General features: G+C 37.3%; 1 protein-coding gene across 1 annotated transcript in view; it reads left to right on the top strand.

The window, feature by feature from the left end:
• The window catches only part of ATP11B (ATPase phospholipid transporting 11B (putative)), a 68,933-nt gene that overhangs the window by 9,268 nt on the left and 41,312 nt on the right, over positions 1-18,353 (top strand). The window contains exons 2-8 of the mRNA XM_050902870.1: positions 7,222-7,338; positions 8,169-8,258; positions 11,417-11,497; positions 15,911-16,018; positions 16,190-16,318; positions 16,443-16,546; positions 17,835-17,882. Of these exons, the coding sequence (XP_050758827.1) occupies positions 7,222-7,338; positions 8,169-8,258; positions 11,417-11,497; positions 15,911-16,018; positions 16,190-16,318; positions 16,443-16,546; positions 17,835-17,882 (677 nt within the window). The remainder of the gene's footprint in view (positions 1-7,221; positions 7,339-8,168; positions 8,259-11,416; positions 11,498-15,910; positions 16,019-16,189; positions 16,319-16,442; positions 16,547-17,834; positions 17,883-18,353) is intronic.

Raw genomic sequence — 18,353 nt, 5'->3', positions numbered from 1 at the left:
GAGCGCTACGTTAGAAAGCCTAACTTGCCTGCTCTGCTCACTTTTCCTTTCTGATTTTATTGATGTTGCAAGACCACTGTGTTTGGCATCAGTCACCTGAGTAGAGAAACTGGGAAGTTTCCCTCATACACAGGGAAGTATGTTAGCAGTGGATGAGGTGGGTTTAGCTTGCTTGTTATTTTTGCAGATAAAAAACCATTTATCTTCTCTTTATTGAAGTTTTAAGTAGGGATTTTTCCAAGTTATTTTTGTGGGCATTTTGACAAAATAAGGTAAAATAAGAACAACTTGAGCTGTGTGTAACCAGGACTTTGTTCCGAGCACCAATATGACTTTCCTAAATACAGTACTAGGCATTTTTTTAACTTTGTGAATGGAAGGATTATTGCTTCATGATTTCTCAGGCCTTGTTTCCTAGAGTGTTTGTTTTCACAAAATAACGTAGTCTGGTTATAGGTCTTTTAGGAGGTTACAACATGATTTCTTATCAGATATTTTAAACAACTGTAGATATAGTAAGCGGGAGAAGGAAGTTGCGTGAATAGTGCATGACTTTTAATACTGTTTTATTTGTTTACTGCAGTGATATTTAAAAGAGGAGGAGCAAATTGCATGGCACTATGTAAACCTCAGGGTGCTTCAGCTGATTCACTGCTCTAGTTGTTAGAGCAGTGTTTAAAATTGTTGTGAGAGGCTGTTTCTTCCTTCACACTAACCTTTGATACGACAAATTCAGTTTGACTACTGCCCAGTTATATGACTGAAAGAATTATTGGCTGACTGTTTTGAGGACAAATTTACACAGACTTCTGAAAATGTGCATGGAGTGTGAATAGATCATCTTATCTGACAAAGGGAAAGGTATTCCATGTATATTCAGAAAAAAATCCAAAGCAAGAAAATCCATTTCCTCAAAACACCTTTAATCAAAATATGTCTTGGCAGCAGTGTAATAGCAGGCTTTTGGGCTATCTGCCAGGAAATGTGGTGTTCTGTTTCTGCAGCCACGGTCAGTCAGTCACCTCCCTAGGAGAAAGGCTTCCTGAGTCTGAGTTTTCTTCTGTTTATTAGTTTTATTAACTAGGATGTGGTGTCCAAAGGCCTTTTGGGGGAACTACTACTTTCCTTAGCAGTGTTCAGTGTGGTTTTTGAAAAGAGGAAGAGGCTCTAATTGAGCCTTCCTTCTTTCAAACCTCTTTCACTGAAAACTGGTCACATAGCAGAAGTTCTTTCAGCAAATATAATTTTGCTTTTTTTTCCTGTAAAAGCTGTGAATGATGAATAAGAAACACTGGGAGATCATGTTAAAGTATAGTAGCTTTATGCAAATCATAAGCTTGTCAGATGATTTGTAATTATCGATGCATGTATTGCAAAGCTTGAAACAGCAAGTGATTTGTTTTGTGCTGGTCTCATGTCACTAATCCTAGCTGAAAGATCTGCGGATTTCTGCTGTCTCACTTAACAATGCTGTAGGGTGCATGGGGAGGGCATACGTGCATGCTGCCATAAGTTAGTAGTGGTGCTGAAGAAATAAGTGTCTGCAGTAGATAAGGTATATTGTATCAACAGGTTGACTGAGAAAGCATTTTTTCTTTTCTTTGTTTACGCTTGCAGGTGTTGGGAGGGCAGTCTCATCCTTTGCACAGGTCTTTTTCATAGTGCTTCTTATTTGCTTACTCTGCCTGTTTCTCCAGTTGCCTAATTCGTTGTTCATGCTAATAATGCTTCCTCAGTAGCAATATAAAACTCTTCTTCCACAGTGAACTCTTGTTATATCACTAGGCTATTCGCATGACCATGCGATTGTTTTAGGGAACTGATACATTAAAAAAAAATTACAAACAACTGGGAAAATGGTGGGGTTTCGGTTGGATCAGTTTTCCAGTCCACTTCACCGTATGGCTACATGGGCAGTTCTCCTGGCACAATGGTGGAGACGGAGACAAAATGTAGGAAGGGATTATTTGGAGGAGAGGTGGCTGTTGAAGCCTGTTTCTTTCATGAAAGAAATAGCATAAAATTGCAGTCAAAAATATCTCCTCAGTTCCCTAGGATGTTTTCTATGCTGTTTTGAAGGAGCCTAATTATTATACAGAGGATGTCTTTGTCTAACTTTTAGAACACTAATGAAATCACTGCTGAAGAGGTTTAGTAAAAATTACTTTGACTTTGGTTAGTCATTACGAATTTATAAAAAAAGAAAACTACGAAGCACTTCCCCCCCCCCCCCCAAGTTATTTTGGTTTGCGCTTTATAAATCAGCTTGACTCAAAGGTCTGTGCTGTATGTAAATGGCATTCGTTTAGACTGTTTTCAAAAACAAACATGTCAAGTTTATCTGGGTGCAAACTTTCTATTGGGGAGGTGTGTATTGAAGATTAAATATGAGAGCTGTATTCCATGGGTAGATAGTGCCTGGTTTATGTTGATAAATCAGCTGAATGGCTGAACTTTAGCCAATAAATCTAGATTTAATTTGCAGCATGAAGGGGGAAAAAAAAAAATCTGATTTTTTTAGCCACTTTATCTTATGGTCAAATTTTATTTTATTTACAGTTGATTCATGTAATACACCTGATTAAGAAGGCTTATATATCAGGTTTTGTAATAAACTCAGCTTTATTTGTTATGAAGTCAATGATCTGTGCACTTAGGTAGAAATCACTTCACTAGGTAAGTGCAGGAAAACTAACTTTTGTTGGAAGATGTTGGTGACAACTAAATCTTTTTGCAAGACTCAAAATTTAATTTAGGGATTCTTTGCTCATGCTATTTAGCTGCAGAAATCCTTTGACAAGGGCATGTTACCCTAGTTCTGCAGCTGAGTTTGATAATGACATTAGAAAGAGAAAGAAGTGTCTAATAAATGCAATTAGGAAACAGTGTGCTTTCCACACCTCTTTGCTGGCTTGTGTATAGATACTATGCAAAATCCCTTTGCTGGGCAGAAATTTGGACTACAAAGCAGCTTTGTGTCAGGAGCAGGATCTGTGACCAGCTCCATAGGTACAGAAAAGTTAAAGGCATTTCAATTCTTGAACAATTAAGTTCAATGTCTGTACAGAATTTTCCTTGGAGAGATGTGTAATTAAAATTTCTCTGGAAGATCTGCTTGGTTGCGGTCTCACCAGCTAATTATGTGATGACAGGGTTGTTAGGTAATTTCAAATGCTCTTTCGTAGTTACAGACATGAAATTTAGGAAATCTGTGTTCTGTTCCCAGCTCTGACACTTATTTCCTGCTGTAACTATAGTCAAGTCACTGAGGTTGTCAAGGATGTGTCCTTTTCCAAACGTAGCTCTGACAACTGAAGAAGTTCTTGTCCCCAGCCTGCCTTGTTTGTGCATTGCCATCTCCATAGATCCGCTGACTGCACAGCTTCTGCACTTTCTCTGTGGTAAATTTCAACAAAACAGAGTTAAATGTGTATAGACTGCAATTTTAAGCTGTTCTAGCTGCACAACTGCACCTGTAAACTCATATGGCCTGAGATTCTGATTTGGAAAATAGATTCCTCACTTTTAATCAGTTAAGTCTGCTTCAGCGGAGGTATTCTCCTCTGATAGAAGTTCTTGTGCAGTTAGACTTCAGTTGTATGGAGGTCTTTAGTCTTCATAATAAAAATGTCATCAAACTCATCAACTTTCAGGTGCTCAGATAGTGGCCTAAAAAGAGCATATAAATACTTTGGAAAAAATACAGTGATACCCTAGTCACTCTGAAATTTTTTATTTATCTTTTAATAACTTCCAGTGAGTGGCATGGAGATTAGCATTTATCACCATCGGAAGACTGCCAGTTGCTTTCTTTACTTTTTCTGTTTTTTCCCTGCTTTACATCTGTTTGGTTTGGAGTGGAATTTTTTCAGGCTGTAGAATATGACTTTCCAAAGTGAGGATGTCTGGCATTTTGTGAGTGCCAGACATTTTCTGAGATAGAAAAGAGCTGTGTACCTAGTCTTACTAATTAAGCACATTTTTTCTTGCTTGCAAAACACTTCTATTTTGGCATCTTCTGGACTGATTTAGAAATAATGTGTCACTAATGTCAGATATCCAAAATGCTTCTGCTACAAACATTGTTCTCTTTTTAAATTTTGTGTCAGCATTTAACAGGTACATTTTTTTCATCTTACTTTCATGCTTGTATTTCTTAAAGTTGTGAACAATTCCTTTCTTTTTGCTTTTGGCATACTATATATTTTTTTCCCATCCTTACCCTTGTCTACTTTTTGTCTCCCTGCTGCACTCTTATCCTTAAACAAGCTTTCACACTGGAGCATGTGACTAGAGCAGCCTTCCACTGCTTGTCATCTAAAGTTTATTCTCCTTCAAATCTCTTTGAAAAATCCCCCTTCCTTTCTTTCTCCCTTCTTTCTTCTGGACCTCTTTCTGAAGCAGAATGTTTCTGTAGTAATGATGCCAAATAATTATAAATAAAAAATCTGTATGTTTGAGAGGATTTTTTAATTATTCCTTTACTTTAAAATGACACCATCCTGAATGTGAACATACCTAATGCCCTGTGTTAGACACATTCACGGATTAAAGAAAATTCTTGGTTGGTTATACAAGCCATATTTAATGTAGCTCATTGTACTCACTGTTCATCATCCTCTGTAGTTAACTGATACAGAAGTATCTTCTGTTGGAGTTCTGTGAAGTGTCAGTTTTTATTTGATATGAATCAAGGTCTGAGCCTGGTTTCACAAGTGGAGCAACACGACTGCAAAGGTAGTTGCCTCACCTCCAGTAGTGGAATTGGTAATGCCCTTTCTAGCTGTTTCATCAGTTGTCCTTTCACTTGGCATCAAAGAACAAGGAGACTGTGTATACAGTGCAAAGTCAGTTCTAAGATTAGGAGTGTGTGACGCTCATGCTGAAATTCACCACTTCTCGGACAATCGTTGATTACCTATCGAACAACTTAACAGTTCCAAGTTTAATTTCACTAGTTTGTACCATGTCTTAAAGCTTTTTGGTTTTTATTTTAGTAATTTTCTTGGCCTGTGTCGTGGTTTAACGCCAGCCGGCAACTAAGCACCATGCAGCTGCTCACCCCTCCCCACTCCCAGTGGGATGGGGAGGAGGATTGGGGAAAAAAAAAAGTACAACTCAGGGGTTGAAATAAGAGCAGTTTAATAACTAAAGTAAAATAAAGTATAATACTACTACTAATAAAAAAATGTAGTAGTAATAATTGTAATGAAAAGGAATATAACAAAAAAAAAAAGAGAAATAAAACACAAGAAAAGACAAGTGATGCACAATGCAATTGCTCGCCACCCGCTGACCAATGCCCAAGCAGTGATCTGCCGCTCCCGGCCAACTTCCCCCAGTTTATATACTGGGCATGACGTTCCATGGTATGGAATACCCCTTTGGCTAGTTCAGGTCAGCTGCCCCGGCCATGCTCCCTCCCAACTTCTTGCACACCTGCTTGCTGGCAGAGCATGGGAAACTGAAAAGTCCTTGGCTTAAGATAAGCGCTACTTAGCAACAACTGAAACACCAGAGTGTTATCAACAGTATTCTCACACTAAATCCAAAACACAGCACTGTACCAGCTACTAAGAAGAAAATTAACTCTATCCCAGCCAAAACCAGGACAGCCTGTTATCTGAATTGTTACTGTTTTACTGTCTTGTTTGTTGTCTTTTGCCATCACCTGCTTCTCCAGGTCAGAACATTAGAGCTAGGAAGGGTTCTGGTGAGTCATGTAGCCTCAGGAAAGGCTCAATTAAAGATAGACTTGAATGACCTAGATATAAGCGCTTGTGTTACAGAGACATTGCAACCTTCCCATGTGACTTATTTTGGTTTTTAATTATTCCTTTCCATAAGAAAGGAATTTTTGTTTGTTTTTCCAGTATTCAAACTAAGTTTTCCCAGCTGCAACTTAAGCCTACTTCTGTTCTTCTTTGTCCTTCAGATTACCCCTTTTCTCGGTGCGAGCGTCTTTTATATATTGGAAGATGTGCTAGTATATCCCAAGTTTCCTCTCCTCTAGACTAAATGACTCTAATTTGTTTGGTCTTTGCTTTTTAGATTGTTCAGCCTTGCGTTATATGTCATGTTTTCAGGATCTCTTGTGGCTCAAGTTCCATTCCTCTGGATGCTGTCCAGTTGGTTCACAGTGCTTCAACTGTGGTTCCCACTCCTCCTCCAGCCTCCTTAGTACTGAAGGCCTTTTTCTCAATGGGATGACGTTACTGACTCACATTCAGCCTGTGATCAGCTGTAGCCTTTTGATCTTTTTCTACAGAACTCCTATACGGACTTTTAGTCTCTTTTTGTAGATGCAGTTAACTGTGTCTAACTGCTGTATCTTTCAGTCTTCTGTGTGTCTGGTTGGTCAAGATGATTTTGAATTTTTTTCTTGTCATTTGGTGTTCTTGCAGTCCTGAGGTGGTGTCATCTGCAAATTTAACACCTGTATTCCTCTTCCCTTCGCAGAGGCAGTTGGTGAAAATACTGACCATTAGACCTGAAACAGGGCTTTGGTTCCAAGGGATCTCACTCAGATCTTCTATTTTGGCAGGAAACTATTGATAAGTATTTCTGAGTATCTTTTAATGAGTTTGCTTTCAATGTGGCTACCACTCCTGTATGAATTGGTGGTAATGGCAGGAAATTGCGTTTGAGGTTAGACAAAATGTTAGTTCTTGGAGCTAGAACTTGTTTGGAAAAATACTATTGTCTAGTCAGATACATATGCTTTTGTTTTTAAGGTGGTGAGAATCTTTTCAAAATCCAGTTACCACAGCATACTAGTATGAGTTGTTTGTGTTGACATTTTACTTTTCTCATAATCTGTTTTATTAGGGTTATCATGAGTACAGCTGTGAGGTTTTGTAATTTATGTATGTTTTATCTCCATTTCTGTTTCTTCTTTTTTAAGTTTCACAGGGCTTCAAGTTTGCATGATAGCAAGTATTCGCTATCCTTTTTGAGACTTAGGATTTTTTCTTTCATTTTCCAGAATGAGTACACAACCTCAAAATTGAGATTCCCCCCCGCCCCCCAATTTTTGAAAATTCTCTGGACACAGCAGACTTTAATTTACACATTATTTTTGTTTCCAATTCAAAAGCTGCTATTCTAAAACTGCTGCTTGATATCTGGATATAATTTTTCAGCACAAAGATAACAATTTTACAGAGCTACAGTTAATAAAATAGTCTTTCTTGATCATCTTTTTTTTATTTTGTGTTTTAGGGTTTTGACCCACCACATCAAAGCGATACAAGAACTATTTATATAGCAAATCGTTTTCCCCAGCATGGCCATTATGTTCCTCAGAAGTTTGCGGACAACAGAATCATATCATCCAAGGTAAGGAATCAATTTGTCATGGGAAAAACACTTGAGATGTTACTTAAGAAGTTGCATAGCGAATGTGCATGTGTGTATTATGTCTAATGGTGCATATACAATATTCAGAATGAAACAAGCTCTAAACTTTTTTGAGGAAAAAACTAGGTTGCTTCCTATGTAGTTTTTCTCCTGCTCTCATCCATCTTTCCTCAGAACCTAACTAAATACAGAACAATTAAGCATGTTGGTCAGAATTTCTGAAGGAGAGTAGGTTTTAAACCAGCGCTGCCTGTGTCTGGATGTGAATCACAGAGCCACTTAAAAGGAAGGATGAAGCTGGTTGTGAGGATTTATAAAATAGCCAAATTGTAAGCTAGTAGTCTGCATAAAATAAATCAGCAATGGACTGCAGTTGCAGATTCCCTCCTAGTGTGACCTTGGATTGGAATCAATAGAACTGATGGTGGGGATGTGTCTTGTCGCTGTAGTGTAGGAGAGAAAGTTATATCTATAAGAATTAATTTCTTCTCTGCTACCCAAGAAACAAGCAGCCAAATGACTCCAGCTGCTCCTATCCCAGTTGGTAGGAGAACATTTAAAACTTTGACTGTAAAGGCAATGCAGTTCCTACCTCTGCTTCCCTGCTGGCTGTACTTTAAATAAATAAATAAATAAAACCTGGATACAGCAGTTCTGTGTGGGAATAGGGCAAGAAGATTTAGGGGAGGGGAGATGGAAAATGAAAAGATTTAGGTTAAGAGAGTTTAATGGGAGTAGAACTGAATGTCACTGAAAAATTGTTCAGTATGTCATAACTGTTCTTCTCTCTCTCCCTTTTTTCCCTTCAGTATACAGTGTGGAATTTTGTTCCAAAAAACTTATTTGAGCAGTTCAGAAGAGTAGCCAACTTTTATTTTCTGATTATATTTTTGGTTCAGGTAAGCTGAATGATACTCGGAAAATTGCAATTTATGTTGTAAATTCTGCTACTGATTTTTGTGCTATGAATTTAACTTCTCTACTTGAGTATTCTGTCTACAACATATTTCCAGTTTCTCTGGGAAAATAACATAATTTTTAAAAGAATTATGTCCAAATTTAAGTACTGTCCTTAGGTTTTATCTTCATGAATGCTAACGTATTTAAATGTGCAGCGTCAAAGTCTGTTGCACTGCCAGCACAGGGACTCAATTGTCTGCCTCAAAATACAATTTTAAATCTGTTAAGTTAGTAGTAAAATTCCAGATATGCTTTTTGATTTTTGTGGACATGGGTGCTGTTTGAATAAACCAGGAGTTTTACTCTGTGCATTTTTAAGTACTTCTTGGACATTAGTGTGCAGAAATACAGACATTCAAGTTCACTTGCATCAAATTGGGCAGTGTGCTTGCTCTTGAGCTTAGCATAGATTAGCGTATATTCTCATTGTAGGTGGAATCTTGAGTTTGTAAATCAGCACACTATTGTCACACAGTTCTAAGATCCTCAAATTCAATTTGTTCAGATAAAATGAACACATAAAAATTTATAGCTAGGATTGACACTTTGTCAGTTTTGAAGACATCAGTTAGTGCTGTTGTTGATACAGTATAGGTCAGAAATATCACTGCGGCTTTTGTAGCGAGTATATTTCTTCTAATTAAGAACATCCACAAGTATATTGTAAGTATGACAGTCTGTAAATTTTCTGTGATCTTTGCACCTCCAACTCTGTAATTGTACTTGAATTCTGTTGAGCTATTGCAGACTTAGTAGATGAAGGATAAGTGGGAGAAAGGTTGTAAGGAGAGATAATTACTTTTGGAAGACTGATTAATATCTGAGACAGAGACAAGATTTTGGGGTACACAAACTTTTCTTTCATTACGAAATAGAATGCTTTGAACATCTACAGCCCTCCGCAGTGATTAACCAACATTTACAGTATGCATCTGAAAAAGATGGTACCTCCTTTGACAAAAAACAGGATTAGTGAAGAGTTCGTAAGATTTGTCTGTGATTGTGCAAGAAGTCAATAGCAGGACCAGTTCTGCAGTTTTTAATTCACTGCCTCCTGTGTCCCTTGCTCTTGTTCTTTCACATTTAGAAAGAATGAACTTTCTAATAGGCTGAAAATTTCTGTGTTGGGAGTTAAAGTCATATAGTTCTAACTTAGTCTAACAGAATGCGTTGCCCATCCCATCTTCCTAGTTAAGAATATTGACTTTGTCATTCCTGCTATGATGTTTCATGCTGTTTAACATATTGTAGCATGAGGAAGATGGGGGCATGCTGAAGATGGAACATAAATGTTACTTAAAGTAACCACAGAAGGTGTTGAATTTTTAAAGCTTTTATTTCTTTTTAATGCAAATTTACCTCTTTAGTTCAATTTTGAGTCACATTCCTTTCAAACTGTTAGACTTTAGTAATATCTAAATGTGATGTCTATGAACAAGTACGGATCTAAAGGCAGAACTTCTAGTCAGAGTGTAATCCTGTTGTTCTCTCAGTTCGTGACTCAAGTGGATGCCGTAATTTGTATGGGAAGTGTCTTGTCTGTATGTCTGTATTCTTGGAAACTGAACAGGAGAAAAGCTGCAGTCATTTTTGTTCATTTGTTAGAATGGAATACTGTGTTTATTCAAATTCCATTTGGAAGTTCATTAATATCTAATATTTTTTCTTTTTGTAAGGCAAAGGTGCCTTTAAAAGTTGATTGCCATGGTATCTTGTCTATCATATGAATCTCATGTAACCAAGATGCAGTGTCTGTCACTACCACCTTATTCCACTGGGGATGACAGAGCTGGGGCAAGTTCTCATTGTGTGATTTTTAAACACGCAGCACAATCCAGTCCACACTGTTCACTGCACATATGCATGCCAGAAACATGCTGACAGACTGCATTTTGGTTGTATGAGGCTCCACGCCAGTTGTGTGATGGATGCCTGTCCGGCTGTGTAGGAGGCAAAGGGCCATGGTGTTCTAGTGAAGGAGGCAAAAGGAGCAGGCTGCCATGACAATTCCACCAGCACAAAACTTGCTCTATTTTCACATATGAGCCTCTCTTGAGAAAGAAGGAGAGAGTGTAGATGGCAGAAATGTCATGGTTAACCCTATCCAGCCCAAAATCAGATGCTTTTGGCATGGGTTTTCTTGCATAACGTGCTGCCAAGCTGAAATTGCAATGCTACAGTTGAAGAACAGACAATATTGTAGGCTAGATCTGATTTTTGTTGTGTTCTATAAATTGTCTGTGTTTCAGTGAAAAGAAAAAATAGCTCACGCATGTGTTGTAAGGTGGCATAATCTCTTTTCTCTATGAGGTACTTGGCTCTTAACAGAGTAAACTTTATGTATGATTTTTTTTTTTCTTCTTTAATGGTTCCCAAAGCAATGCCATAAGTCTCAGGTAAAGTGGGTCAAATCAATGTCTGTGGTTTTGAATAGTTCTTGTGTGTATTTTCTTTACAGCACTTGACCATGTTGGTTTTTTCCTGCAGCAGAGGAGAGCCACTAACATCCCCCCCACGTACAGAATTTTAGTGTATACACTGCACTTTTGGCATGCCAGCAATAATAGCACAAATTGTAAAAACTGCATGTTAACTTGGGGGAACCAGAAAGGAGCAGTCTAAGAAAGAGTGTTCTCTAATATCTAAACTGTTGGAAATTACTATTTTTAACTTTATTTTCACTTCTGAAGTGGATGCTATTATACTCTACATTGCTGTTAAGCAGTAGATTGTATAGAGTATTGAAACAGCTTCATGAAATGTAGATTTCCTTTGTAATATACTTTTGAATTCATCTTTGTAGGATGAAAACGTATCTTCCTTTTGCTAAGGACTCTTAAAATTGGCACATGCATTACAAATGTGATTAAGTCTGTTCTATGCCCTAGAACCTTTTTTTGCATCATTATTGACATGTATTCTTTAGGTGTCAGGAACTGAGTTTTGCTCCAGAAATACTGCAGAAAGTGCAGTAAAAATACTCACAGGTTATAATGAGTTTGGAAAATAGTTGTCATCGTGCTTCATTGGGTCTTTTTGGAAAGTACGATGGTAAAAATAAAGTTGGGGCTAACTTCCATATTTTCTTCTCTTTTAGCTCATGATAGATACCCCTACCAGTCCTATTACCAGTGGATTGCCATTATTCTTTGTCATAACTGTGACAGCCATAAAACAGGTAAAGAGGAAAAATCTTGTAGCATGAAGTCTTTCTTGCTACAAGTCTAACCTGAAGGTAAAGTTACTTAACAAAGTCTGACCAAGATAATGTTTAGATACTAAAAAAAATAAAAAAGGTGTCATTTTTAGAAAGGATTTTGTATTTAATGTTTCTTGTTAGGCACTTGAACTTGAGCATTTTGGTTAGTTGTCAAGCGCTCAGTGACTCACTGCGGTACCCTTAAATGGACAGTGAATGACTGTCAGACAGCATTTTTGTCTAAGCATTACATGTCACTTGTTATAAGACATTTTCTGAAAGCTCCTCACTTATTCCTTTGGCACACCTCGCTGCATGTTAAAACCAATCCTCCCACACTGAGAAGGGAGCTTGGGTAGATGAAGCAATGGTGGAGTCCATGTTTGTCAGTAGTTAAAAGGCAAATTTTGCCCCAAGGAGTATTTTTCACGGCGTAAAGTATGTATTAACTGTAATCCTGTACCAGGTAAAAGGTCCAGTTTAGAAAGCTTCTGGTTTTGTTTTCTTTTTCTTTGGTTGCATAAAACATTTTGGAGTGCGTTATAGCACTTGAAATCATAGAATCATAGAATGGTTTGAGTTGGAAGGGACCTTAAAGATCATCTAGTTCCAACCCCCCTGCCATGGGCAGGGACACCTTCCACTAGACCAGGTTGCTCAAAGCCCCGTCCAGCCTGGCCTTGAACACTTCCAGGGAGGGGGCATCCATCTAATCTTCTAAGTATGAGTTTAATAGAAATCTTGTTCAAGCGTCATACTACATCCTACTAAGACCTAGAGCCCCTGGAAGGAGAACATTAAAAAAAAAAAAAAAAAGGAAAAAAAAGAAAGAAAAAGAAAATCTTCGGTTTCCTTTAAACCCTAAAAGCAAGAGGAGAAGGAAACAAGCACATAAATAAAGAGGTGATGTGGATAGAAACTGATCTCTTCTGCAGGGAGGTAATTTTCAGGAACTGTCCCCTTGAAAGGGTTTGACAGTGCTGTTTGGGGAAGAGATGCAGTCATAGCAACTGAAAAGTAAGCAGGAGACTGTTACGGAGCTACAACTGGAATTTCAATTTACCTTCCGTGCCAGTCAGACCCAAAACCACCCTGAAACAGGGCAAAAGTAAAAATAGCTCTGGCTTTCAAGCGAGTAGAATGGTGTTTGGGGCAGAGGGGATCTTAATGCTGGAGTAATATTTGAACTAACATTTCATCTTGTTGCTGTGCAATTTGTATATGTAGAGTGCCCTAATCCTATTCAATTGCAGTTGTTATCCCCAAAAAATCACATGTTCAAGAGCTATAGCCATAAGTAGGCAATGGAAAATATCCCTTAAAGCTATGTGAACTGAAAGAGATTGCGCAACTTCTTTATAAATATTAGATTTTTTTCCAGAAAGAAGTTGGACTTGTATAAGTCTAAAATAGTCTGAAATAATCTATTACCACCTTGTTTCCAGATGTCCAATCTTATATTGGGAAGTTTAAGTATCTTACCATCAATTGCAAAGAATAGAGATTATGGCATTCCTTCCAGAAGTTTCAAATCATTCATGACTTGCCAAGCATCAAGAGTTTTTCTGATTGTCTCAATATCTCTGCAAGGACTATGGGAACCACCTAAACTGATCTAATGGACTCTCATGTTTATCCTACCTGCTGCTAAGTAGGCAAACAGTATTCACAAGCTGTTATCTTGGAAAGACAATTCAGTGTGCTATTTCCAACAGGCTGCCCTTGGACAATGAAGAAAGATAAATCTTCTGTTGGAATGCACAGGGGAGAATACCTAGTATGGTCTCAAAACCAGCTACTGCTTTCTCTCAAACCAGAAGTGGAATAGGAAGCAGATTTTAGGGGAAGAAATCCCTTTTGAAAGCTGCGGGGCACTGGTTCTATGCAAAGTTACATCAGGATGTTAAACTATAACGTAGTCTCTCAAAAGATGAAGGGGAAAAATAGAAGCATTAACTGTATGCGAGTTTGAGAAGATTAGCAGTGGGTGGAGAAACTCTCCCCTGCTTCCAGAAGGCCAGTTAACATGGCACCTCTAGCAAACCTCAAAACTCAGCCTTATTTTAAGCTCAGCTAAGGAGATAGAACTTTTTCTTCTTAGAAGTGAAGTTGCACGTAGGTCAGAAGAAGGACATACAAGACTGCAAAGTGATGCAACTCATGCTGTGTCATTTTGTCTGTCTGTTAGCCAGAGCAGTTTCCTCCTTATGCCTGTGAAGATGCGTGTGCAGTCCTCAGAGGAGTCCAAAATTAGAAAATAAAATAAATAAAAATTAAAGTTAAAAACCCCCAAAACAAAATGCAACAAAATAGATATTTCCTAAGGAACTTTAGAGAACTTAGTCCATTTCAGTAAGTGCATAGGTATTTAGCAAACAAGCTGATTGGACACAGATGTTTACATGACTGTCAGGTAAATTAGAAACAACTACTTTGCAGGTTTTGATTAAATATAGACCTAAATGGAGAATGAAGAACCTGGTAATATAATATGCAGGCCTGTTTTAATTTTGTCCTTTTCTCAAGTACGTTGATGCAGTTATTTAAGCAGGACTTAAGAATATAATTTGAGGGATTTTAATCTTTAGTTTCTGTTCATGCAATTAAGCAACATTCCCTATATTCCTATTGCATCTTTCTTTTTAACGGTATTTTTGCAATATTTGCAAGTGAGGATAAGGAGCTCTCAAAAATGCTGCAGTAGGTGAATTTTGGGGGAATTTAAACTGACTACAGTAAGTTGGCTCTTAAGAATTCCCTGGTGTGAGGTGTCACCCTTGTGTTGTAGGCAATAGGTGTCAGATGGAGAAAGCGCTGAAATCTGTCCTTTCTAAAGAAGGTAAATTTCAGTTCTTTGCCAAATGCCCATATTGCTCAGCTGTTCAGGTTTATGAGCAAATGCCCGAAGGTTACTGGATGTTAGTTAAATCCTTGTTTTCTTCTGTCAGTCACCTTTAACAAGGAGCTCTAGGTACTGACTGTTGCTTTTTCATACTGATTAGGAAGGACTCTTAAAAGTCTTACTTAGGCGTTTTAGGCTTCTGATTTCCCAGTATCTCTCTGTGGCTCCTATTACTACACACTTCTTAATTATTTATTTTTAAGCAGTTGGCATATAAAGCTTCCCCCTCCTCTTCCCCTTTCCCCTTGGTAGTGCAGTTGTGCTGTCCTTACTCATTTGTGCTAGTAACAGTGGAGGTGCATGAAGGTTGAACTACAAAACTATACTTTTAACATGCTAAATTCATCATATAACTTTCCTCCAAACTCCAGTCAACCGCAGAATTCTCCAAACTGCATCTGCATTAGTACTCTTTGTATTACAACATTCATATATAATGTTTATAGCGTTCTAGGATGAGTTGGGATTATGTCTGCTGTTTCAGAGGGCCCCCTTCTTCTGTCTGCAAACTTCCCAGGAAGTGATTTTAACTCTTTCACCTTTTTTTGTACCTACAGAAAAGCATTTTAGGAAATGTCCTATTATTGCAAATCAGTTGTAGGAGTCTTGCCAGGAGGTAAAAGGCAGTTGAACTTCCTGCATAGGCTGATCCATTTCTTGTGCTTGCTCGTGGGGCCTTCCAAACAGTACCTAGACTTGGGGATCAGAGATCATGCTATTGACAATCATGCTATTAGATTAAATAAGCAATGTATTAATAGCTTAGGAAAATAGGAGGGGAGTAATACACCTGGATTCACTCTCATGAATATTTGCACATGTGTGCATATGGGATAAAAGGTGCTTAAAGAGGTGCTGAATATCGGGTAAAGGAAAACTGCTTAATTTATCCATTAAACTCAGTTGCTGCGAACTGTTCCATTAGGACTCACAAAGAACTAAAACTTTCTCAGTCATCTTTTCTTGCTATACAGAGCTGATGTGTGAACAGCATGTCATACAAAATTAAGAAATTTTAAGATTTCATGCATAGGCTATGGCAGGAACTGTAAGAAGTGCTATATGGTATGACATGAGGAAGTAATTTCAGTCTGTTACTTCTCTGGGGAAGAAAAAAAATCCGTAAGAGAGACTGGGAGTGACTGTGTTCAGTTTTGTGGCATATTAATCCATATAGATAAAACATTGAATGAATGCTTGTTCATCTCATCTGCAGAAAATGCCACTGCCTGTTTGTTTTAACAGAACATGGGACTGTTAAGTTTCTTCACCACTTTTGCTACTTTATTTGCCCTTACCTATTTGTCTAAAGTGAGTAAAAATTAAGAGGTTTCCCAGGTTCTTGAGTAACAGCTGTAGTAGAAACTCAAGAGAAGTTAGTAACTGTATTCAGGCTATGCAGCAAGTAATTTGAAGCATGTTTGCTCAGAAGATACTTGTTATGCTTATAGGTTTCTTGCTTAAAAAGTAAACTTGTATGTTTTCCACAGGGTTATGAAGACTGGCTACGACATAAAGCAGACAATGAAGTAAACGGTGCTCCGGTTTATGTTGTTCGAAGTGGTGGCCTTGTGAAAACTAGATCTAAAAACATTCGGGTATGTGCCTAAGGACAAATTGAAAGTTGTGTTTCTATTGCATAGCTAAAGCTCTTGTTTCATTGCTAATCATCGTGACCTGTTTCATCATGATTCGGTAACCATGCTGAAATGAATTCTTCTCTTTTAAAACTCTATTTGTACCCTTCTCATTTGTGTTCACTTCATTAGGTGGGGGACATTGTCAGAGTAGCCAAAGATGAGACTTTTCCTGTTGATCTGGTGCTTCTGTCATCTGATCGGGTCGATGGTTCATGCCATGTTACTACCGCGAGTTTGGATGGAGAGACCAATCTTAAGGTCTGGGTTACTGCTATGAAATAGAATATAGTTAATTTGCGATGCCATTTTTATTTCAGCCTGTTGAAATATCCCCCCTGCCCAGTAGTCCTGTATCATTAACTTAATGGACACTGTTTTACAGACACATGTTGCAGTCCCAGAAACAGCAGTGTTACAGTCCGTTGCCAACCTGGACAAACTTGTAGCTGTTATAGAATGTCAGCAGCCAGAAGCAGATCTATACAGGTATCACTTTATTAGTAAATATTTTGAAATTAAATCAAAATGAAGTGTTTAATATTAGGAATGTTATGGGTCTTGCTGGGATTAAAAGAGCTTCAGACATCTGCTTAATTTTTAGGTTTTAATAATTACTGTAAGTGTTCATACATATGTACTTACTGAAAGTTGCAAGTGACAAGTTAAATTTGAGTATTTCAGTAGTAAATCAGAAATTATAGGGTAATACTTACCTTTTGTATTATAATCATGATGCTTATGTGCATTTCTGTTCTAACCAGTACACTTGTTTCCAGATTTTAAAAAAATTCAATGGCCTATGAGTGTCAGCAGGTTGGAGAAAGAGTTGTATAAGGTTCTGCCAGGAGATTTCAGTACTATATAGTATTTTTTTTTTTTTAATGGAATTAACTCAAACCATAGCAAATTGTTGTAAGCTTATGTGTTGGTCACATTTATTTTGCTTATGCTCGAGAGAAGATTTGAACTCCATTCTTCAGCAGCAAAAATTTAGATTAAAAACAGTTGTATCTGAGTGTGCTTCATTTCAGCTTTTAACATCAGCAAGCAATGCCATAGACTCTGTAAAACAGCATCATAGATAACAAAAGTTATATTCCCATCCAAGTTCCTCCTGAATTGTATAATGGAAAATGGTAGCTATCAAGTACTAGTTTTCAAAATCCAAGTGTATCACAGCAGCTGTTCTTAAGTAAGCTTTGAGATCTTTGAGAAATATTAAATTCTTAAAAACTAAGGTGCTTAGTTTGAATGGGTGTTCAAGTATTTGATCTTTTAGTTCAGTTTGTAGAGAACATCAAGTTAAGGTTCAATTACTATAGAAGTTTATGTCCCAATTTGTAGCTGGGGTCATGCTAAATATACAAGTGTCAGATTTTAAAAGCAGAGTAGATTGGCTTTATTAAATGAAAAATTACTATTTCTGATGGATAATATGCTAATTTTTATTTGTTGAGGAATTATTTCTTACTGAAACATCAAGAAGTCACAATCTGTTTTAACTGAGTAAGAAATACAATCTTCTGTGGTTTTATTAATGAAACCTAATAGGCTTTCTCAAATGACTGTTCTTTTGAAGGATAAATGTTTCTGTTGTTAAATATCTCTTGTAAAATTATTGCCAGTGTTGCCGTATTGTTTTAGTTTGATTGTTAATAAAAGTTGATTATTTTGTACTTGTGAACTATTAATGACTTTTTTGTAAATATAGAGGAGTTTTTTACATTTTTGAGTCTTTGTGTAGATATTTCTAACACATGGCCATCTTTCATAGATTTGTTGGAAGAATAACTATAAGTCAACAAACTGAAGAAATTGTACGGTAAGTAAAATTTTATAAGATTAATGTTTAGAACTGACGGAGGTGGTTAAAATCATGACCATCACAAAAAAGTGTTACTGTTGAATATATGAAAGGGAAGGATATTTTTACTGAAAGTATCAATTGCAGCTGCACACTTCAGATGGAGATGAGGAAAAATTAGTGAAAGAAAGTTCATTACTACCCAGTCTTTCAGATTTAATAGGACAGTTCTGGAAAGCTTGGCTGTTCTGAAGGGGATAATTTTTAGGCACTGGTAATCAGCTGGTAACTTCGTTGCTATTTGTTATTTTAAAACATTTATTGATCTTAAACATTTTCCAGTGGCACATTATGTAGACTACAACAGATCCCTTGTCATCTGTTTATCAGAGGCACTGAGCAGGTGTTTTTGCAGTTGAAATTCCTAGAAATTATTGGTCTGTTTTAACAAAGCCTCTGCTACAAATTTGTAGCTTTTAGTTTATATTT

This window comes from Gymnogyps californianus, chromosome 10 (genome assembly GCF_018139145.2).
Source record: "Gymnogyps californianus isolate 813 chromosome 10, ASM1813914v2, whole genome shotgun sequence".
Taxonomy (NCBI): Eukaryota; Metazoa; Chordata; class Aves; order Accipitriformes; family Cathartidae; genus Gymnogyps; species Gymnogyps californianus.
Note: the sequence above shows the minus strand (reverse complement) of the source record. Positions and strands in the feature narration are given on the sequence as shown.